The sequence below is a fragment of the Triturus cristatus genome, chromosome 2_2 (assembly GCF_964204655.1).
Source record: "Triturus cristatus chromosome 2_2, aTriCri1.1, whole genome shotgun sequence".
In the NCBI taxonomy this organism is placed as follows: Eukaryota; Metazoa; Chordata; class Amphibia; order Caudata; family Salamandridae; genus Triturus; species Triturus cristatus.
The window spans coordinates 1,041,861,358-1,041,885,605 of record NC_140582.1 but is presented as its reverse complement, the minus strand read 5'-3'; the positions used below and the strand labels follow the sequence as shown (position 1 = coordinate 1,041,885,605).

At 45.8% G+C, this 24,248-nt stretch overlaps 1 protein-coding gene across 2 annotated transcripts in view; it reads left to right on the top strand.

The window, feature by feature from the left end:
- Window positions 1–24,248, top strand: part of HTT (huntingtin) — a 2,065,683-nt gene that overhangs the window by 184,409 nt on the left and 1,857,026 nt on the right. For both annotated transcript variants that reach the window (XM_085642500.1, XM_085642499.1), the window contains exon 4: window positions 14,590–14,649. In XM_085642500.1, the coding sequence (XP_085498626.1) occupies window positions 14,590–14,649 (60 nt within the window). The remainder of the gene's footprint in view (window positions 1–14,589; window positions 14,650–24,248) is intronic.

Genomic DNA, 24,248 nt, shown 5'->3' with positions numbered 1-24,248 from the left:
TATCCACACCCATTGTCCAAAGGCAATGCGATATGGATGAACTGGTCAAAAAAATTTGCATACGCTTTTCCACCTCTCCCACTAATTCCATTAGTGGTGCGAAAGCTACAACAGTATTCCCTCACACTGATCCTAGTAGCTCCAACATGGGCCAGACAACCGTGGTACACCACATTGCTGGAACTCTCAGTAGTACCACACCAAAAGCTGCACCTCTCACCATGCCTCCTAACCCAGAACCATGGAGAGATCAGGCACCCGGACCCAGCTCAGCTCAACCTTTCGATCTGGCTCCTGAGGTCCTAGAATTTGGATACCTTAACCTTCCCCCTGATTGCATGAACATTATCAGGGAAGCTAGACGCCCTACTACTAGGGCATGCTATGCTGCAAAGTGGAAAAGATTTGTTGTTTACTGCCACAACAACACAATCAATCCTTTAAATGTGTCCATACAGCACATCATATGTTATTTACTCCACCTACAAAGGTGTAACCTAGCATATACTTCCTTTAGGTTACACCTCGCTGCCATTGCTGCTTACTTACAGAACAGGCAGCACCTATCACTCTTCAGAGTGCCTGCCATCAAGGCCTTCATGGAAGGCCTCAAAAGAGTAATTCCACCCAGAGTACCACCCTCACCGGTCTGGAATTTGAATATAGTTCTCACACGGTTAATGGGACCCCCTTTCGAACCATTACATAAATGTGAGCTCCAATTTCTCACATGGAAAACAGCTTTTCTAGTGGCCATCACTTCCCTCAGAAGGGTTAGTGAAATACAAGCACTCACTATACAGGAACCTTTTCTCCAAATGCATCAGAACAAGGTTGTACTCCGCACCAACCCAAAGTTTCTACCCAAAGTCATTTCTCCATTCCATTTAAACCAGTCGGTAGAATTACCAGTCTTTTTCTCACAACCTCAAACTGTTGCGGAAAGAGCGTTACACACACTGGATGTAAAAAGGGCTTTACTTTACTACATCCAACGCACACAACCTTTCAGGAAAACCAAACAGCTATTTGTCTCCTTCTCTCCACCACATAAAGGCAACCCTATTTCTAAATCAGGGATAGCTAGGTGGATTGTAAAATGCATACAGATTTGCTACCACAAAGCAAAACGAACGCTATCGGTTCCCCCTAAAGCCCACTCTACAAGAAAGATAGGGGCTTCTATGGCTTTTCTAGGAAACATACCACTAGATGACTGTTCTGCTTGGGTTTTCGGATCAGATAGAACCCGCTCATCAGAGCCTCACTAACCCAGCCAGAACGTTACCCCCTCCCTCTCCCTAGGGCCTATTTACAATAGGTAACCACATATATCTACCACCTAAGGACAGGGAATTCCTACTCATACATACCAAGACCTCTTATAATCGGCGGCCTCGCGATCCCATACGGATCCAGACCTCTCTACCCAGACGGCAGTCTCAGCACAAGTGGCGGCCTCGCGATCCCATACGAATCCAGACCTCTCTACCCAGACGGCAGTCTCAGCACAAGTGGCGGCCTCGCGATCCCATACGAATCCAGACCTCTCTACCCAGACGGCAGTCTCAGCACAAGTGGCGGCCTCGCGATCCCATACGAATCCAGACCTCTCTACCTAGACGGCAGTCTCGGCACAAGTGGCGGCCTCGCGATCCCATACGAATCCAGACCTCTCTACCCAGACGGCAGTCTCAGCACAAGTGGCGGCCTCGCGATCCCATACGAATCCAGACCTCTCTACCCAGACGGCAGTCTCAGCACAAGTGGCGGCCTCGCGATCCCATACGAATCCAGACCTCTCTACCCAGACGGCAGTCTCAGCACAAGTGGCGGCCTCGCGATCCCATACGAATCCAGACCTCTCTACCCAGACGGCAGTCTCAGCACAAGTGGCGGCCTCGCGATCCCATACGAATCCAGACCTCTCTACCCAGACGGCAGTTCATACGACAGTTCATCCTATGATCATCATAACATACAAGAAGGGAATCAGTCTCACTATTCATCAGATCACACAAGGACTGCCAGTTCGAGCATAGCCTGTTCTCCGGTTCGAGGGGCTCCTCTCTCCCTTATTCAGTTACCACTTACCTGATCAGGGTTAACATCTGTTCATGTAGCCGCATCTGACTAGAAAAATAGGCTACCCTCTCATACAAGAACACGCAGCACATGTTGGTTCACTACAAACTGGGTACTTTATCACTCATTATATACGCAATCACATAACATTACAATATAACACATAACCTGCAAAGAAAAGTGAAAGATTAAGTTGTGCACTCTTATAAGAAAGGGTCGACATCACCTTAGTAGTGTGTAGCCTGCACTCAGTGGTCATCTAGGTCCCCTTCTCGTCTGTGCCTCGGCTCGCCTGGAAGTCACACCTCCGCAGTCACGGATACACGTCTGCACCACTATGCGCTGTTCCCTTCACCCTTCTCCGAGTCACTGGGACCTCTTCCTTATCGGCTACTCTCTCCTCTCTGGCTATTCTGCTAGGAGAGTATCTGTCTCTCGGTTTTTATCTGCCTTCAAGATGGCGTCTGTCTTCCCTGGAATAAGTAGTAGCTTTACTGCTAACGGCTAGATGCCGCCTACGGACTGAACATGTAACTGCCTCAGACTTTCACTAATATAGAGGTGCGTTTCCTCATGGAAAATTCCGGCCCGTAACCTGCCGCCCACCAAATTCTTGTACCTCCCCGTACCAAGGACACGTTCCCAGCCGGCCGGCCTGATGTAGTGTCTTCGGCATGAAGAAAAATACAATCCTTCGATAAGGGCCGGCCTGAACCGGTTCTCTCCAAGCGAATAACACCTCATAACTAAAACATTACATTTGACCTAGAAGCATCCCAAGCTGCCGGAGCAGAAAGAAAGATGGAGTCTCTCCCGTTTGAGGCCTACCAGGCCTGAATTCAGCACGGCTCCATGAAATACCCTCACTACAGGACAGGTTATCCCTAATACTAACAAATCTATCCCCTAGGCTATGTGTGCAAGCCCTGATCTATGGGGAAGAGCACAGGATCATGTCGAAGTGCCTAGTAAATAGGCTCCATTCACTACTCTAACCCTTAGACTTGAATGGTAAGAGACTGAAGTCACATTCAATCACCTTTCCTCACAAGAAGGCCGGGAAAATCGAGCAGAACATTTCACCCTTGACTTCAGTCTATTATACATTCATTAAACAGAACTAATATCTGTGGAAGAATAATATGAAACAAAACTAACTGATCTATGTCTAGTACCAGGTGTGCAGAATTGAAGTAGTGAAGGAATACACTGAATAAAGCAACAGATAGAAATCAAAATGCCGATAGTAACCAGAATACCTCCTAATATCTGACATAACATATGCAAATCAGGTAACCAATTAAAGAGCCAGTCAAACCAGCCCTGGTCAATGTGTTTTCTAACTTCTTCTGTCAAGTCATGTAGTTTATCAATGTGAGCTTGAATGGATTTTGTATGATCAGACAAGTTAAAACAACAAAGACCCTCAAAATCAGAACAATCGTGTCCATGGTTAAGCAAAAGATAATCAATGGCCGCTCGATTTTGCAAGATAGCTCTACGTTCACCCTGGGCGTCTAATAGCATGTCAGACAGGACTGTAGAAGTATGATTAATGGATTTTACCATCCAGCAGGCCATTTTCCCAATAGATTTGGCATTATAAACTGCCAAAGCAGGAACACCAACAATTGAAATAGCCAGGCTAAGGTATTCAGACTTGGAATATAAATGCAAAGATGAGTCACAATCCTCCTGTAACCTCACTGTATCTCGAATCACACGAGAGTTGGCATTCGGATGTGATGAAAACATTAACAAGCTCAGTCTAGTAATGGCACAAGGGCCTCCAGAAATATTTGCGGGGATATATGGCCAGGAAGTATTACCACATGAGAAAAGCCATCCGGCAGGTAGTAACATCGTGCGATAATGACTGGGGGTAACTACCAAACTCTTGCAAGTCATGCTATTCTGAACAGAAGTACATGTTTTCGGTGTCCTTTGAAGGCACAAAGTTCGTTCATGAGCGGTGAATGAAGTGGCACCTTTCAATCTTAAACGCATACATTCAGAAATCGCACTAGGATCACAAGTAAGGAAAAAACACAAATCACCCTGTGTGATATTATAGGTAACTATTTGGGACTGGATGGGGGGTATCGGGTCTGACAGTACAGTACACAAGGGGCAATACTCATGGGTAGCAAAATCGCCCAGAAGAACATTGGGGCGAGCATTCGATATATTGAAAATATGAGTCAAAGTCTCCAATGAAGCAGGGACAGCAACTAAACAAGTCGCTAGAATGTCAGTCACCGATCTCATCGGTGTCAAGCAGAAATGAGGGGCTTTAGTCACTCGTTTGGCTAACGTAGTCCAAAAGTTCGACGACGAATCCCACGCAGCGAAGGAACGCGACACTCGGGTTCTCAACTCAGCCCGGGTTGATGGGATCCCTCCTCTCTCGTCGTACCAGCCCAAAAGGAGTCCAACGCCGACACATCCTGCAGCAACAGTCCAAAGAATGATCTGAAAGAGAATCAAATACAGGCATTATTCATTCTCGTAAGTAACATTTGTCAGCCGGGACTGCTTCCCAGCTATCTTTCCCTGGTCTCATAACTAAAATGGTGTTGTCTTGACCGGTTGCAATGACCTCTGCTTGTTCAGGGGGATTCTTAGGCGACTGCACCCAAACTCTGGCCCCAGGATTATCGGTGGAGCCAAAACCTTTCTGGCCTCGTACAGTTAGCAACGTTGGGGCAGTGCCTTTTGTGATCTCACCACTGAAAACAGGCATTATTAGCAATTGAGCCACTCGGTCAGTTTGATGTATCAGTAAATCAACCTCACTGCTATTCAGCAGGAGCACCTTAATCTCGCCCTGATAATCACTGTCAATGATTCCTCCAAGCACCTGAACGCCTTTTACAGCCAGCCCCGATCTAGGGGCGATTAATCCGAAATTCCCAGTTGGTATATGAACACCAACACCAGTTTCAATGATGACTCGATTCTTACTTTCTATAACGGTGTCATCCATGGCATGCAAGTTTAAACCTGCCGACCCTGGGGTCGCTCTACATGGAGCCAAAGCTCCGGGAGTAATTTCCCAGTACATCACAGTCTCTCTGATTTCATTGGGCTTAGCATCAACATTCGGAGGAAACAAACGCATAAGTGGGGATTCAGCATTTAGAAAAGGACGGTTATTCAAAATCAATAGCGCTTGAGGCAAAAAGTCTCGCCAATTCTTATACTTGTCATCTGTTAATTTACGTAACTGATCTTTCAGCAGGCCATTCAACCTCTCCACAAGACCCGAGGCCTGTGGATAATATGGTATATGAAACACCCATTCAATATTGTTTTCCACACAGAATTCCTGTACCAATCTTCCACGAAAATGGGATGCATTATCAGATTGAATTTGGAATGGCACACCATAATACATCATAATCAATTCCAATGTTTTAATAGTATTCAATTGGGTAGCTTGCTTACAGGGAAGGGCCACCAGCAGGCCACTGTATGTATCAACAATAGTGCAAACATATTGACAATTCCTACTCGTAGGAAGTGGACCGATGTAATCAATCTGCCAAATTTGAGCGGGCAATTTCCCGCGATGTAAATGACCTTTAACAATTTGGGGCACTTTGCGCTGCCTGATATGCTGACAAATGGGACAATGTAGAATAACATTTTTGATTAAGTCTAGGGGAATATAAATTCCTCGATCAGCAGCCCACCTGCTAGTGGCTTTCTCTCCAAAGTGTCCTGCTTTCTGGTGGGCCCATTTCGCCAATCCCGCAATATCAGAATCTTGCCTGTCCACCACTGCCTCAGCAATTTTAGATTTCTCATCTGCAATGTTATGAAAGAATTTGTCAAGAGAGTCTATCGGGGTATGAGCATCCACATGGAAGACTGTAACAGTACCCTGTGGGAGCATTTCCCAAATCTCCTGCCATAATTCTTTTCCCCACAGTTCTTTTGAATGCAATTTCCAACTATGGGAATGCCAAGTCGGTAACCAAACTGCCAGTCCATTGGCAGTAGACCAAGAATCGGTGAAAATATGACATGTGCCAGGTAACTCTTGTTTCAGAACTTGATAAACAGCATAGAGTTCCGCAAATTGACTGCTCTTACCCTCACCAGTTGTACTCAGCAATTTTTGTGTGATCGGATTATAGGACACCGCCTTCCAATGCCGTTTCGTCCCTATGAACCTTGCTGAACCATCCGTAAACCAGACATGGTTTCTGTCCTCCGCGGACAAATCATCAAAAGGTCTACCCCACTTAACAGGAGACTCCTGTACTAAAGGTACGGAACATTCACTCTCAGTCTCAGTCGATGGCGCCCGCGCCACCTGCTCATGCAAAGATGCAACTCCTTTTTGTCCCACACGTGCCCTGTCTTGTATATACCATTTCCATTTAATCACACTCGCCTCTTGAGCGTGTCCAATTCGGTGAGTTTTCGGCGAACTCATAACCCACTGCATGATAGGAATTTCAGGTCGCAAAACTATATCATGTCCCAAAGTCAATTGCTCGGTATCCACCAGAGCCCAATATCATGCAAGTAACTGTTTCTCAAAAGGTGTATAACGCTCACCAGCATCAGGTAACTTTTTGGTCCAGAAACCTAACGGCACTCTACTCTTGCCTTGTTTCTGCCACAAACTCCAATTCGCATAAAGGCCTTGTACAGACACATTCAAATCCACATCACCATCACATACAGGCCATAAATCCAGAGCATGCTGAATTGCTTCTTTTGCCAGACTGAACGCATCTTGCTGTGGTTTATCCCATTCAAATGCATTCTTTTTACGAGTGACATGGTACAAAGGGGCCAATATTTGACTCAAATGAGGAATATGCTGGCGCCAAAAACCAAACAAACCAATGAAGCTTTGGGCTTCTTTCCTATTCCTCGAAACTGCAAAATCAAGAATTTTCTGTTTAACCTGAGGGATCACTTCTCGGTGCCCCTCATGCCAATTAATACCCAAAAATTTCACAGCCTGGGACGGACCTTGTAATTTATCCGGGTTGATTTCCCAACCTTTCTCACGCAGGCACTCAATGACTCTGTTCAATTGGGTCTGAACTTCCTCTTGTGTTTCGCCTTGGATCAAAATATCATCAATATAGTGACATATCTGAATTTGCGGATGAACCGGTACCTCAGCCAAATGCTCTGCCACCAGCCGGTGACATATCGTAGGACTATGCACATAGCCCTGGGGAAGACTTCTAAACGTCATCTGACGCCCGTTCCACGTAAAACTGAATTGTTCCTGACACTCAGGGGCAATCGGAATCGAAAAGAAAGCATTAGCAATATCAATGGACGCATACCATGTACCTGGATGTTTTTGGATTCTTTCAATTAGGGTAATAACATCCGGTACTGCAACAGTCAAAGAGGGTGTGTGTCTATTCAATTCTCGATAATCAACAGTCATGCGCCAAGAATTATCACTCTTACGTACAGGCCAAACAGGATTATTCCAAGCAGAAGTAACTGGGGTTATAACTCCTGCATCCACCAACTCCTGAATAGTGGTACTAATCTCTTCATGACCACCTGGAATACGATACTGCTTCTGACAAACCACTTTTGTCGCCTGGGGAACTTTTATGGGGGGCATTCTTAAACGACCAACCCGTACAGGCCTGGACGATATATAATGTTTAGTTCCAAATTGGTAACATCCATCATCTAAGTGCAAAGTCATTCCTTTCAAAATATCAATTCCAATTATGAATTCTAAGAGTGGCACCACTAATACAGAGTATTCTTTTCTAGGAATTCTACCTATTCTCATTTCAAGTAAAGTTTGAACTGCGGGAGTTTCCTTTCCACCTAATCCGGTAATTGTAAAAGGCTGACCTTTAAACTTCTTTGATTTTCCATGAATAAGAGTGGCCTCCGCTCCTGTATCTACCAATGCTCGGGCCCTTTGGACATTACGATGTCTCCAATAAATATCAATATCTACATAGGGTCTATTATCTCTGTGAGCCCATCTGTGTACTGGAGCTTGACCTATTTCCTAGTCATTTTTACTGCGTTCTGTGTACCAGCATAAATCAGGATAAAGACTCTCACGTTTCTCAGGTATCGATACCTCCTGTTCATATCCATCTCTATTACGAAATGGATTCCTGTCCTCTGCATTGTACTGCGGGTTACGATCGGCCAATCTGTGTCGATCCTCTCTCCTTCTCAACTCAGTGGATTGATCCCTATCATCTCTACGTCTGCTGTTAACATAATCATCTCTCCCCCTCTCTCTTTCCCCCTCTCTCTCTCTGTCTCTCTCACGACGGGGGGACAAATCACGTACATAACGTCGATCATCACGACGATCAGAGCGCCCACGGCGGTCGTCATCACCGCTACCATCAGAAAAACCACGATCACACTCAGTTGTCCGAACACGCCGGGCACCCTCCTTTCGATCCAAGCCACGTTTGCGAAACATTTCCCACAAACGAGGAGTAGTCTCACCGTCAATGTCCTCCTTCCGCACACCATCGGCCACAAGACCAAAAAACATATCACGTCTAGTAAGTTTATTGTCACCAGGAGTACGAGTGTCAGGCCGGGACTGCCGTTCAGGTTTAAACCACTCACCCAACTCACCGAGTTGGCGTACCGATTCCAGCACCATAGATAACCTGTTACCAGTCTGATTAATCAATAAAGTCATCATGACCTGCTTATAAGCAACAGGGGAAGAACGAATAATACGATTCCGCACAGAAGATGTCAACAAACCATCAAGCAACCTGTCAGCAGTATTCAGAAAAATTGCCGTTTTCATCACCTCCTCTTTGAGACGTTGTGTAGCATCGCGCAAAGTATACCACGGTTTGTCATTCACAGGCCAGTCAGACTCAGTAGGATAGTTTTGATTACAACCCTCAGTCGCCAATTGAAGCAAAGTAATTTGACCACCACCATTAAAGTTACGAAAATGATCCTGTATAGTAGAATCCGAACTCAAGGAACAAAACTTCAAACAATCGCCAGCATCCAACATAATGCCAGCAGTGCCCAGTTCATAAAGGCGCACCACCCATGTGAGTAAGGTCTCACCAGCTCGCTGCCGAAATCGCTGCAAAATATCACTAATTTCTTGTTGAGTAAAATCCTCCAAAGAGTCTAAAGCAATACCATTCGGAGCACCGGGAGCCTGCTGCAACTTCCGCCGAAAAACTGGATGCACCGAGACCGCGGGACGAGCATCACAAGGAGCTCGATCAGTACACGTAGAGGAACAATCAGTGTAAGAAGCATCGACCCCACTCGAAGGACGAGCGCAATCACGGGGTGCACCATCAGAGGCGCAAGAAGCAGACTTACAATCACGGCCGGAGCGAGAGGACTCGCGCTTGGCAGACTCCTCACCCGAGGAACGAGAATCACTCGAGTTCCAGATATTACCATCCCATTCATCAGGATTCCAATCCAGTCCGGCTTTCGCCACGACCAGACGCACCTTTCGTGTCGAAACACGACCACGCCGATTCTTGTATTTATAACGAGCAATTCGCACAGCCGCCCTCTCGGCAATAGTTTGGTACGTCTCAAGTTTGTCAGCAAGCAACTTATTTTGACACCGCAACAAAGTATGAGCATTCTGAATCTCAACAAAGTTCGCTTCCACATCCTTATGCAATTTCTGCAACTTCAACAACCTCTCATGCAGAATCCTGTACGCAGACAGAACAATCCAACCTCTGCGCCCCAAAACGGGAAGCTCATCACCCTTAGATACCGGCGCCTTCTGTAAACAAGTAATCACATTAGCCGGCTCCGCCAGCTCCAAAAAAGAATTCCAATTCTCACTCAAACCAGTAGAATCAGCCCACTCACGGGCTAAGGCTTCATAAGGCGTTGAATCCCAGCCGGGAATATCAACGGGCAACTTAAAAGTAGATTTCGACTTTCTAGAAAACATTTCGGAAAAGAAAGAGAAAAAAAAAAAACTATACACACAATTATATACAAATAATATACAAACGAAACCACGCACGCGCCGAAAGCAAACACGATACAACCACAACGCACACAGGTTTCGTAAACGGTTCGTGACGCCAAATGTTCTGCTTGGGTTTTCGGATCAGATAGAACCCGCTCATCAGAGCCTCACTAACCCAGCCAGAACGTTACCCCCTCCCCCTCCCTAGGGCCTATTTACAATAGGTAACCACATATATCTACCACCTAAGGACAGGGAATTCCTACTCATACATACCAAGACCTCTTATAATCGGCGGCCTCGCGATCCCATACGGATCCAGACCTCTCTACCCAGACGGCAGTCTCAGCACAAGTGGCGGCCTCGCGATCCCATACGAATCCAGACCTCTCTACCCAGACGGCAGTCTCAGCACAAGTGGCGGCCTCGCGATCCCATACGAATCCAGACCTCTCTACCCAGACGGCAGTCTCAGCACAAGTGGCGGCCTCGCGATCCCATACGAATCCAGACCTCTCTACCCAGACGGCAGTCTCAGCACAAGTGGCGGCCTCGCGATCCCATACGAATCCAGACCTCTCTACCCAGACGGCAGTCTCAGCACAAGTGGCGGCCTCGCGATCCCATACGAATCCAGACCTCTCTACCCAGACGGCAGTCTCAGCACAAGTGGCGGCCTCGCGATCCCATACGAATCAAGACCTCTCTACCCAGACGGCAGTTCATACGACAGTTCATCCTATGATCACCATAACATACAAGAAGGGAATCAGTCTCACTATTCATCAGATCACACAAGGACTGCCAGTTCGAGCATAGCCTGTTCTCCGGTTCGAGGGGCTCCTCTCTCCCTTATTCAGTTACCACTTACCTGATCAGGGTTAACATCTGTTCATGTAGCCGCATCTGACTAGAAAAATAGGCTACCCTCTCATACAAGAACACGCAGCACATGTTGGTTCACTACAAACTGGGTACTTTATTACTCATTATATACGCAATCACATAACATTTCAATATAACACATAACCTGCAAAGAAAAGTGAAAGATTAAGTTGTGCACTCTAATAAGAAAGCGTCGACATCACCTTAGTAGTGTGTAGCCTGCACTCAGTGGTCATCTAGGTCCCCTTCTCGTCTGTGCCTCGGCTCGCCTGGAAGTCACACCTCCGCAGTCACCGATACACGTCTGCACCACTATGCGCTGTTCCCTTCACCCTTCTCCGAGTCACTGGGACCTCTTCCTTATCGGCTACTCTCTCCTCTCTGGCTATTCTGCTAGGAGAGTATCTGTCTCTCGGTTTTTCTCCGCCTTCAAGATGGCGTCTGTCTTCCCTGGAATAAGTAGTAGCTTTACTGCTAACGGCTAGATGCCGCCTACGGACTGAACATGTAACTGCCTCAGACTTTCAATAATATAGAGGTGTGTTTCCTCATGGAAAATTCCGGCCCGTAACCTGCCGCCCACCAAATTCTTGTACCTCCCCGTACCAAGGACACGTTCCCAGCCGGCCGGCCTGATGTAGTGTATTCGGCATGAAGAAAAATACAATCCTTCGATAAGGGCCGGCCTGAACCGGTTCTCTCCAAGCGAATAACACCTCATAACTAAAACATTACATTTGACCTAGAAGCATCCCAAGCTGCCGGAGCAGAAAGAAAGATGGAGTCTCTCCCGTTTGAGGCCTACCAGGCCTGAATTCAGCACGGCTCCATGAAATACCCTCACTACAGGACAGGTTATCCCTAATACTAACGAATCTATCCCCTAGGCTATGTGTGCAAGCCCTGATCTATGGGGAAGAGCACAGGATCATGTCGAAGTGCCTAGTAAATAGGCTCCATTCACTACTCTAACCCTTAGACTTGAATGGTAAGAGACTGAAGTCACATTCAATCACCTTTCCTCACAAGAAGGCCGGGAAAATCGAGCAGAACAATGACATATGCAAAGCAGCCACATGGTCAACACCGCACACTTTCACAAAACATTACTGTGTAGATTTGCAAACCAAGCAACAAGCTACTGTGGGCCAGGCTGTACTCAAAACACTGTTCCAAACTACTGCAACGGATACTGGTATATAATCTATGCACAGTGTATAATCTGCAGCTCATATGCCTCGAACGGAATATGCTACTTACCAGTATGCATCTGTTCTTGGCATGTAGAGCTGCAGATCTATACACGCCCACCCGGCTACCTGTATCCGTTCCAGTCTTATCTTATTTAGATACAACACACATGGGTTTCTTTAATGTTACCACTACGCTCCATCTTTCCCTGCTGGCGAAAAACAATCTGAGGTTGGAGCCAAAGCCCATGCGCAATACGAACCAAGGGAGGAGTCATCGAACTCGTGACTTCCAAAGACTTTCCAAGAGGAAAAACAAACTGCAAACATCCGGGCCCAACACCAGATGGCGAGCTATGCACAGTGTATAGATCTGCAGCTCTACATGCCAAGAACAGATGCATACTGGTAAGTAGCATATTCCTTAGGGCTGCATCATTTACTGAAGCTCTTGAAGGTGATGGGCAGGTCTTCTATACAATTACATGTTTAGTTGGAGAAAAGAATTACAGAGGTAGATTTTGAAGAAATTTTAGTTACTCATATGGACAAAAGCAGAAAAGTCATCCTGTTGCTTGGAGATGAGAGAGAATGGTTCAATATTTACTTTCGGTGATGTCTTATCTGCACCGTATGTAATAGCATAAGTGTATATATGTGATAAAATTATTTCAGTACTCGGCGCCCTTGGAATGACGCCTGGCACTCGATCTAATCTCCCTTGATATGAATACTGAGAAATGTGAGGGATTATCGGTTCATTTTTTGGCAACTAATCGAGGAACCCTGATGTATTTTTGTTTGCAACGAGGTACATAATTGCACAGTTGTTAGAAAAATCCAGAAACTCAGTCAATTAACATTGGGGAAGATACGTCTGAACAAAACCATTACAACCCAGCCAATAGATATATTAGAGTATGGACACTTCAAATGTGGCCAGTTTAGCACAGACCACATTTTGCTAATTGCAAATAACTATTTTGGACCTTGACAATATTTTTGCCTCTTTATTCTGCACACTAACATTAACTATTATGAATTTGTAATGATTCTTTTGTTGATTAAATGAAGTATTTAATTATTCGAAACTTAATAGAGACATTCAGGTCTGGAGTGAAAGTAGGTTTGTCTACTCTGTCCTTCTGATGTGATATTAACATTTTTTTTATTTTATAATGCACAACAAATATGAATTGCTGGTGACAGTTGAAAATTTTAGGTTCCTTCAGAAGGATAGATTTTCTAGGTTTCGCATTGAATGCAGAGATTTTCATGTTTTAGCTGCCTTATCTCCAAAGACAAGGCCTTCTGTGCAGTGTTTTATGAATCCTCAAACCATTTCCAGAGTGATAATACTTCGTCAGAAAGCTTGATTTAAGTCGATCTTCGTGAACCACAAGTAGTTTGGTCAATCTAATTAATCTCCAAATCAAATGACAGTTAGGATATGACAAATGTAAAATGAACAATTGATGGACAGAATGCAGAACAATGTCATACATTCACCCCAGTAAAGAGATCTGGGCCTAAATCCATCTTTTTTTGCTCAAGCCCGAACTACCTGGCCAGGTCCTCCCTGGACTAGAAATTAGCATCCTAGTACCGGTTTCAGGATTTCACCCCTCATCAGCCAGGATAGCTTGACTCCAGTGGCATGGAGAACATGGGACCCACGTTTGGGCATACCTGTCCCACTCGGGGTGACAAATGCAAAAAGAACAGTTGATGGACAGAATGCAGAACAATGTCATACATTCACCCCAGTACAGAGATCTGGGCCTAAATCCATTGTTTGTTTGCTCACCATGCCGCTCCAGTTCGAACCCAGCCATATGCAAATCAGTCTTGACCCTGCACCCAATGGGAACAGTCGAGCCCGAAAATCCAAGCCAGGTCCTCCCTGGACTGTAAAAAAGCATTCTAGGACCGGTTTCGGGGCTTTACGATATGACAGCCTACTTGAAACGGGCTGCAAATTATCTGTATTCGTAATAATAAATGCAGCCTTTTTCCGAAGACATCACAGTTGGGTCAACTTGTCTTGTAACTGGCCATCTCAACAATCCAGTCTTGTTGTGATGATAAAACCACATGGTACTAAACTGCATTAGGTAGGAAACAACATTTAAAGTACCTTCGTAAGCATGCAATTGTGGAAATAGCAAGCTACAGCAGATGATATTTGTGTTATTAACACCCTCATCCTGTGAACACTTGGTATTGTTAACCTTTACTGTGTTGTAATTCTCGAAGGAAAAGAAAAAAGAAGACCCATTTACAGTGCATCTACATGTGATTTGTGGACTTAAATCCTTTGTTTCAAATATATACATTTATGCTAAAGGGTTTCTTCAAAAGCCCTTCTGTAATAAAGCATGTACTCCTGTTTTGCCCGAATTTTAGTTATCTTATATTTGAGTTACATTTAGGCATGCATACATTTTGTGATTATTTCTTTGCTTTGTTTTTCTACAGGCTTTGATGGATTCCAATCTCCCACGTCTGCAGTTGGAGCTGTATAAGGAAATTAAAAAGGTCAGCCTATCTTCTAATTTCATATAGGTCTTAAAACTGGGAGACATAAGGTTTCACAGTGATTCTAACAAAACTTGTTACGATATTATGTAGTGAAGGAGAATATAATGGCTGTCTTATGGTTGTATAGGAAGGAATTAAAATTATTCCATGTTGGTGCTCTTGAAGTTACAGGTTTTGGTGACCGCAGGTTAACCTTATCATATAGATTAACACATAAGGAACATTCAGGAGAGATTCTATGTAAAGTGCTAAATTAAATGTTTCCATGACAAAACTTGGCCACTGGAATCTGATTTATGCATTGCAGCATGTCCGCCTGGAAAGAGCACTTGCCCATATGTGACCAGCTCCCAGACTAATCCTTGGTGTGTGTTACAGCTATATCCTTCTAGAAGTAAGCATCCTATGTGCCCAAGGCTTCCAGGCTGCACACAGCTCTGTTGTTCCGGCCACCACTGATACTTTGTAGCGACTCATGGAAAATATATTATTTTACTAGAATTATGCCTACTTCACGCATAAACCAAGATAGCAATTCCTCAAATGAAACTCGGAACTACTACAGTCAATGGAGAGGTTTCTCATAAGAAGCACTGGAAAGATGGTTGAGTGCCCATGTAATGTGATGTTCCACTGCCTTACTTGCCTAGAATGTCTCTCCAGGGCTAATGGAACATGCACCTCATTCTACTGTATTTTTGTTTAATTCATCTGTTCTGGATTTGTTTTCTTGGCTGGTGGAATGTGTTAGCAAATTGTTGTGGGTGTGTGATAAATACCCTTTACTTGGCACTCTATCAACTCCTGAGTATCTTGCTGCTTCTATTTTTCTCATAACTGCCTGTAGGAAAGTAGGACCTGCTTTCATGGTGACCCCCAATTCTTTCTTGGTGTCATTATGTTTTTGACCTAGTCTGACTGGGATCCTGCTAATCGGGACCCCAGTTACTGTGCTTTCTACCTAAATTGACCTTGGTAAGTACTTTTGGTACGTTCACAACTGGCTAATGGTGTACCCTGGTAAGTCCCTAGTATATGGAACTAATATTCCCAGGGCATAGGTACACCAGGGGTCTCCCATGGGCTGCAGCATGTATCATGCCACCCATGGGAGTCGACTTAAACTGTGACTACAAGTCTGCCATTGCAGTCTGTGTGAGTCGGAGCTTGCACCTCTCACAACAGATACAAGTTTTCTTATATCTAAAGTCACTCCACTTAAAACATATGTAACCTCTATGGCAGGCTCTTCAGTCCCAAGGGCAGGGTGCTTGGTTATAAGTGTGAGGGTGCCCCTGCATGAGCAGGACACCCCTACAAATCCAGGAGTCCGTTCTCCAGGCTTTGTAAGTGAGTTCGGTCATTTTAATACATATAATGGACAACAGTCATTACGAGATGTCTACCTTTATAGTGACTGCACCAAACTAGGTCATGTTTGCTATCAAAAATGTTGGAATCGTACCCCAAAAGTGATTACGGTGTTGGAAGTATGATCCCATGTACCCCCTGTACTACCGGTAACAGGGTCTGACATCAAGCTAGTGCTGCTGCCGACCACAGAAACAAATCTGCCCTCCTCCTGCTGAGTCAAGCTCGAGCAGGGGAAGGTAGACCAATAGGTTTCCTGTCAGAGGGCTGTGTGACCACCTCCCAGACAGCACTTAGTGTATTGGGCTGGGGTGGGGGCGCTTACCAGCGCCACCAGACGGCTTTGAAGGGCATATTTGGTCCTCTCCTTGCATACTCCAGCCTGAGCAAGTTTAGGGAGCACTTGGCTCCCACTCTGGTTCTAAACTGGATAAAGGACATCAGAGTATCCTCCCCTCTGTCCAGCCCCTCCTGTGGGTAGGTCCTCAGATTCTTTGTGGGACAAGGCTCAAGACTGAAACCACGTCAGTCTGGACACTTGGACTTCGCCTGGAACCAAGACTTCATCACGAAAGACTCCTGCTGCACCTGGTCTCGCTGTTCTACAAGTCTTCTTTGTCGCCTGTGTCTGTGCTTCTTCCAGGATATTCACCAGACCTGTGGGCATCAAGGACACCCAAAGTAATCTCCCTTGGAGTGAAGGAGTCACTCCCCTGCATCTGCAGGCACCGCAACGAAGCTGATCGGTCTGCTTCTCCTGATGTTCCACGGTCTTCCCGAGGATCAGCAACACAGGTGGTGGTTATGCAATTCCCTCGAGGCCTGACCTGTCCTTTCTGCAATTTTAAGGCCAGTATACCTCGCCGGAAACCACTGGGACCGAACCCCTGTGCACCACATCGACTTTGCTTTGCCAAGGCTTTTTGCCTCTGCACTCCACAGATCGTCTGGCTACAAGAAACTCCAGCCCCAGCATCTCTTCCTGCCAAGTACAGCATCCTCCCCATATCGACTGGCCTTCCTTCTTAGTGAGCTGCTCAAGGTCCTCTTGCGACTCCTGTGCCTTTGGGTCCTTCTGTGGGTCTTCTCATGATTCAGTGGGCTCACCTGCTTGCTCTGGGCCTGCTCTTATTCTCCTGCTATTGGTGAGTCCCTTGGACCTTGCTGGTCCCAACTTTGCTCCTTTGTCACGATCACCAACAAACCGCCGAAAACAAGATTCACAGTGAGCATAATTGCTCTAAAACATAAGTCAAGGCAAGGAAAAAATATACGCGCCACTCGTCATTACCAAGATGGCGGTTGAGAGACCGCAGAAGGAAACTCCGTGGCGCATACTAGCTTTTAGGGGCAATCATTGTCGTCCAGGTGTTGAGCGCGTTCTGTGGCGCACTTCACTTGTACTGTGAGGAAGACAGCACGTACTTGCAAAACCTCAGAGAATTCACGTCCGCAGTTGTGAGAAAAACGGAACGCTTACCAAGTGAAAGGTTGCGGCGGGAAGCAATATTCAAGTCATTACAGTAAGACTGTTCCGTAATTCTAGATAGTGCGCATTTTGGATAAAGACAAGTGTTTAGTCGAGCACGCGCATATTATTTTCCTTGGGAATCACCAGAGCAATAAAGAGAGTCAGCACAAGCAAGATAAACTAAATAGGAAGTAACCCGTTATTGTGGCGAATAAATAGAGAGTCTACACAAGCAAAAAAGGTGTAGGAATAAACGAAACCAGACATAGAAGCATGTTGTAATTAGTTCAATACAAGAAGAGTTATATACTTAACAAGGAATAGACACGAGTAGGAAGTTTCTTTCTTCTATAAAATTAAGGGCAAGTTTCAGTTAGTGCATGGTGAGATTTAACCACGATTCTAATCACATACTAAGGAAGAAATTCTACAACTTACTAAAATACATCTTGGCCTGAAGAGGTGAGGAGCCCGAGAGGACCCTGTAGATAATTACATTGAGAACTAGATAAATAGCACAGCTTCTGACAGAGTGAAGTGCCCACGTTTTTAATCAGCACCTGAGCAGAATGGCTGAGGGTCTAGATCTCAAAAAGTTAGGAGAAGTTTTAGAAAGTATACAAAGGGAATTAATCTCGGTAAGAGAGGAAAATAGAGAGCTTAGGAAAGAAACTGCAGACCTGACGTTTAAAATGAGTAATTTTCTGTCTGGACCCAGTTTAAAATATTCAGCCTCTCAAGAAGGAAATTCAAGTGATGCTTCAGTCTCTCAGCCTAAAATTACTACTCAAGTAATTCATTCTTTATCACCCGTGATCCCATTAGCCCCACCAGAACGTTTTAATGGGGATCCACAGAAGGCTCAAGTCTTTCTGACTCAGTGTACCCTTCACTTTATGTGTCGCCCAGCACTTTTCCCCGATGGAAGTCTCAAGTGGCATTTATTCTTTCATATCTAAGCGGTGACGCTGCGTCTTGGTCGATGCCAATGGTGACCAGAAATGACCCCATTTTATACGATCTTGATGAATTCAAAAAAGAGTTTCTGCGAATTTTTGACAGACGAAGGGCAACGCAGGCAACTGACAATGAGCTACTGGAAATTAAACAGGGGAGCCGTGATCTGATTTCTTATTTGGCTCAGTTTAATAAACTGGTGGTAGAGACTGAGTGGCCAGAAAACAAGAGAGCTGCGGTGTTCTATCGAGGCTTAAAGGATGAGTTGGAAGACGCATTGGCTCAAGTGCCAAATAGACCTTCTGAAATCTCGGCATTAATAGATTTGGTACTGGAAATAGACTTTCGTCAAAATGAAAGAAAAGGTGAGAAAAAGAAGGAATTTCGTTCCAGTGTTCCAAGATTTGATCGAGTCAAAGTGGAAGGTGCTAAGGAAACAGATACAGTCCGGGGAGGAGAACCAATGCAAATTGGAACAATTCGAGGCCCCCTCTCTAAGGAGGAAAAGGAACGAAGAAGAATTAATAAACAGTGTTTATATTGTGGTGGCAGCGGACATTTTGTTCTTAATTGTCCAAAGAAACCTAAGTAATCGCCGGCGGAAAACGCCTTGCACCACCAGTAAATGGAGTTGGACTGGTGGTTGCAAAAGTGGAAACAACTCCAGATTCGTATACCTTGGCCAACACCTTACAGTCTGCATCTCCTCATTTAGAGAAAATTTTGACTCAAGTGACCGTGATGGTTGACTCAGAAGCTACAGGCAATTTTTGCGATTTAAGGTTTGCAGAGAAGATTGGGTTGAGAGCTATCAAGAAGGAGCGAAGCGAAGCAGTTCGTGCAGTTGACGGCACCAACCTTTCATCTGGCCCCATTGTGAGCCAGACAGAACCAGTGGAGTCAGATGAAGGACACATGGAAACCTTGCAGTTCAATTTAATTGATGCTCCGCAGTTTCAATTAATATTGGGCCTGCCATGGCTCACCGAGCATAATCCGCCAATTGATTGGGGCGCTCGAACAATAGCATTAAGGTCGAAATATTGTAAGAATTGTTATAAGAAATGTTTGGGAGATCCTATGAAGTCACCTGCGCTACATTTAAGCGAAAGAGAGATAACAATTTGTGTAATATCAACTACCAAATTGCCAGAGGAATACACAGAATTTCGAGATGTCTTCAGTGAGGTAGAAGCCGAAAGACTCCCTCCACATAGAGACTTTAATTGCAAGATAGAATTGGAGCCGGGCGCTAATCTTCCGTGTAGAAGAATTTATGCTTTAACGGAGCGTGAAGATGCCCACTTGAATGATTACGTGCAAAGATATCTAGAAAATGGTTTCATACGACCGTCTCAATCCCCTGTCTCTTCGCCACTTGTTTTCATTCCCAAAAAGAATGGAGAATTGAGAACTTGTATTGACTATAGAGCAATCAATCGGATCACCATTAAGAACAGATACCCCTTGCCCTTAATTTCTGTCCTTTTGGACCAGGTAAAAGGAGCACAAGTATATACCAAATTGGACCTGAGGGGGGCATATCACCTAGTTCGGATACGAGAAGGTGATGAATGGAAAGCCGCCTTCCGAACAAACATGGACTCTTTGAATACCAAGTGATGCCCTACGGTCTATGTAATGCTCCTGCAGCATTCCAGCACTTTATAAATGATGTGTTAAAGGAGTTCATAGATCAAAATGTCATAGTGTATATAGCTGATATACTGGTTTATTCAAACACGGTGGAGGAGCATGAAGCACATGTGAAGAAGGTGCTACAAAGGTTACGAGAGAACAGTCTGTATATCAAACTGGAAAAATGTGCTTTTATCGTTTCTTCTGTAGAATTCTTAGGTTTTGTCCTCTCCCCAGATGGGATAACAATGGATATAAACAAGATAAAGGCAGTGATGGATTGGGAATCCCCTAAATCAGTGAAAGAAATTCAAAGTTTCATCGGATTCGCAAACTTCTATAGAAGATTCATTCAAGACTTCTCTAAAAAATTAATTCCAATAATCAGAATGCTGAAGAAGGGGGTGAGCTTTGAATGGTCAGAGGAGGCAGAAGAGGCCTTCGCATTGTTGAAAAAAGACTTCACTTCGGCACCAATTTTACTTCACCCAGATCCATCGAAACCATTTTATGTGGAGACAGATGCCTCTAATTTTGCCTTAGGAGGTGTATTCTCTCAAAGATATAAAACCACAGGGCAATTGCATCCAGTGGCCTTCCGTTCACGAAAGTTGACCCCAGCTGAGGTCAATTATACCATAACCGAAAAGGAGTTATTGGTTATTAAAGATGCCTTTAAGGAGTGGAGACACTACTTAATGGGTGCCAGACATGTGGTCACCGTTTATACAGACCATCGAAATTTGAAGTTTCTAAAATCTGCTAAAACCTTAACACCCAGACAATTATGCTGGTCTTTATATTTCGCAGACTACGATTTCATCATCACTTATCGGCCAGGATCACAAAATGGCAAGGCTGACGCCTTATCCAGATTGGGTACCGAAGAAAATTCGGAAGACGTCAAGAGTCAAGAAATTGTACCTGCAGAATGAGTGAGTGGCGCAGTTTTAAAAGAGTCATTCAAAGATGAAGATCAGAATTCAATGACCTCAGAAGAAATTGAGAATTGGTTAAAAGAAGATCCTAGACGAGAAGTTAGAAAGGGTTTGCTGTATCACGAAGGAGCCCTCTACCTGCCTACTCTGGAGATGCAACAAAAGGCCTTAAAGGAATGTCACGATAACGTTTTAGCAGGTCATAAAGGAATTTCGAAAACTGAAGATCTGATTCGAAGACGTTTTTGGTGGCCAAATATGATCATAGATATACTTCAGTACGTAGCCACATGTGAGACTTGCGCAAGGGGAAAATCTGAGAGACAAGCTCCACAGGGTCTTTTGCAGCCCTTGCCCACTCCACCTTACCCATGGCACACTGTCACACTAGACTTAATTGTAGAACTACCATCCAGTCAAGGGTTTGATACAATACTAGTTTGTGTAGACGCTTTTTGTAAAATGGCACATTTTATACCTTTGAAGGGAATACCCACAGCCAAGACATTAGCTCAAGTGTTTAGCCAAAACATAGTTCGAGCTCATGGAATACCAAAGGTATTAATCTCTGACAGGGGCTCCCAATTTCTCTCTCATTTCTGGAGATCTTTCACTGAGAGGTTGAATATAGAATCTAGGTACTCTACTAGTTATCATCCAGAAACAGATGGCCAGACGGAGAGAACAAATCAAGAGCTGGAACAGTACCTTAGATTATGTTTGTTAGATCAGGAGGGGGAATGGCCAGAATACTTGTGGGCGGCAGAGTTCGCCCATAACAATGCGAAAAATGTGTCCACGGGTTATTCTCCTTTTTATTTGAACACAGGAAGGCATCCCAATCAATCTTTACATTTTCAGGAAGCAGATGTCCCAGCTGTAACAGATCTAGTGGAGCATATGACTAGGGTACATAGTTCTGCCATAAAAAATTTAACCACAGCAAAAGAAAATTACAAACACTATGCTGATATTTGATTAAGAAGAAGTTGAGTGCCTTGACTTATCGATTAAGTTTACCTAGAGGATTATCAGTTCATCCTGTGTTTCGTGTTTCATTATTTAAGAAAGCATCAAATGAGGTGCGCATAAGTAAACCTCCGAGACCAATTCTAACTCAATCAATCAATCATAATAATTGTATAGCGCGCTACTCACCCGAAAGGGTCTCAAGGCGCTTGGGGGAGGGGGTCCGCTACTGCTCGAACAGCCAGGTCTTGAGTTGTCTCCTGAAGGCGAGGTGGTCCTGGGTCAGCCGAAGGTGGATGGGCAGGGAGTTCCATGTCTTGGCCGCCAGGTAGGAGAAGGACCGGCCTCCGGCGTTGGCTCTTCGGATGCGTGGTACGGCGGCGAGGGCGAGGCTAGTAGATCGTAGCTGGCGGGTGGGCGTGTAGAAGGTCAGGCGGTCGTTGAGGTACTTGGGGCCCAGGTCGTGGAGACTCTTGTGTGCGTGGGTGAGGAGCCTGAACGTGATCCTCTTGTTGACGGGGAGCCAGTGCAGGTCCCTCAGGTGGCTGGAGATGTGGCTGCGTCGGGGATGTCCAGGATGAGTCGGACGGAGGCGTTCTGGATTCGTTGGGAGTCTTTTCTGTAGCTTGGCTGTGGTCCCGGAGTAGAGGGTGTTTCCGTAGTCCAGACGGCTGGTGACGAGGGCCTGGGTGACCGTCTTCCTGGTTTCTGTCGGGATCCGTCGGAAGATCTTGCGAAGCATGCGAAGGGTGTGAAAGCATGATGAGGAGACGGCGTTGACTTGTCTGGTCATCGAGAGGGAGGAGTCCAGGATGAAGCCCAGGTTGCGTGCGTGGTCTGTTGGCTTGGGAGCGGTGCCCAGGGCTGGGGGCCACCAGGAGTCGTCCCATGCGGAGGGCGATGGTCCCAGGATGCGGACTTCCGTCTTGTCTGAGTTCAGTTTCAGGCGGCTGTTCTTCATCCATTCGGCGACGTCTTTCATCCCTTCGTGTAGGCTGGTTCTGGCGGTGTTGGGGTCTCTGGTGAGGGAGAGGATCAGCTGGGTGTCGTCGGCGTAGGAGATGATGTTGAGGTTGTGTTGGCGTGCGATGGCAGCAAGGGGTCTCATGTAGACGTTGAAGAGGGTGGGGCTGAGTGACGATCTTTGCGGGACGCCGCAGATGATTTCGGCGGCCTCGGAACGAAACGGGGGGAGGCGGACTCTGTGTTCTTCCGGCGAGGAACGAGATGGTCCACTCCAGTGCCTTCTCTTGGATGCCGGTGTTGCTGAGACGTTGGATTGGGGTGTGGTGGCAGACAGTGTCGAATGCTGCAGAGAGGTCCAGGAGGATAAGTGCCGCTGTTTCTCCGTTGTCGAGCAGGGCTCGGATGTCGTCGGTGGCTGCGATGAGGGCGGTCTCAGTGCTGTGGTTGGCTCTGAAACCGGACTGCGAGGGGTCGAGGGAGCCGTTCGTCTCGAGGAAGGCGGCAATCTGTCTGTTGACGATCTTCTCGATGACTTTGGCAGGAAAAGGAAGGAGCGAGATGGGGCGGAAGTTTTTGAGGTCGGTGGGGTCCGCAGTAGGTTTCTTCAGTAGTGCGCTGAGCTCGGCATGCTTCCAGCTCTCCGGGAAAGTGGCGGTGTTGAAGGAGGTGTTGATGACGTCTCGGAGTTGGGGTGCGATGGTGGAGTCGGCCTTGTTGAAGACGTGGTGGGGGCATGGGTCGGTTGGAGATCGGGAGTGGATGGTGTTCATCGTGCAGGCTGTGTCTTCGGTGGTTACCGTTGTTCAGGTGCGGAGGGTGGCGGTGGGGTGCGTTGGTTCGATGGTTGGGTGCGTGGATGGTGCGCCGAAGCTGTTGTGGATGTCGGCAATCTTGCGGTGGAAGTACGAGGCAAGGGAGTCGCAGAGATCCTGTGAAGGAGTGATGTCGTTGTTGCCGGTGCTGGGGTTGGAGAACTCCTTGACGATGTTGAAGAGTTCCTTGCTGTCATGGGCATTGTTGTCCAGTCGTTCCTACAGTGATTACTTCTTGGTGGTGCGGATGAGCTGGTGGTGCTTGCGGGTGGCGTGTTTGAGGGCGGTCATGTTGTCAGCGGTCTGGTCCTGAATAAGGTCCTGAATAAGGAGAGGAATTTGAAGTGAAGCAAGTGTTAGATGCCAAGATTCGTAAAGGACACTTGTATTATCTTCTAGACTGGAAGGGTTTTGGACCTGAGGAGAGATCATGGGAGTTGTCAACGGAGGTTCATACTCCAAGGTTGATAAAAG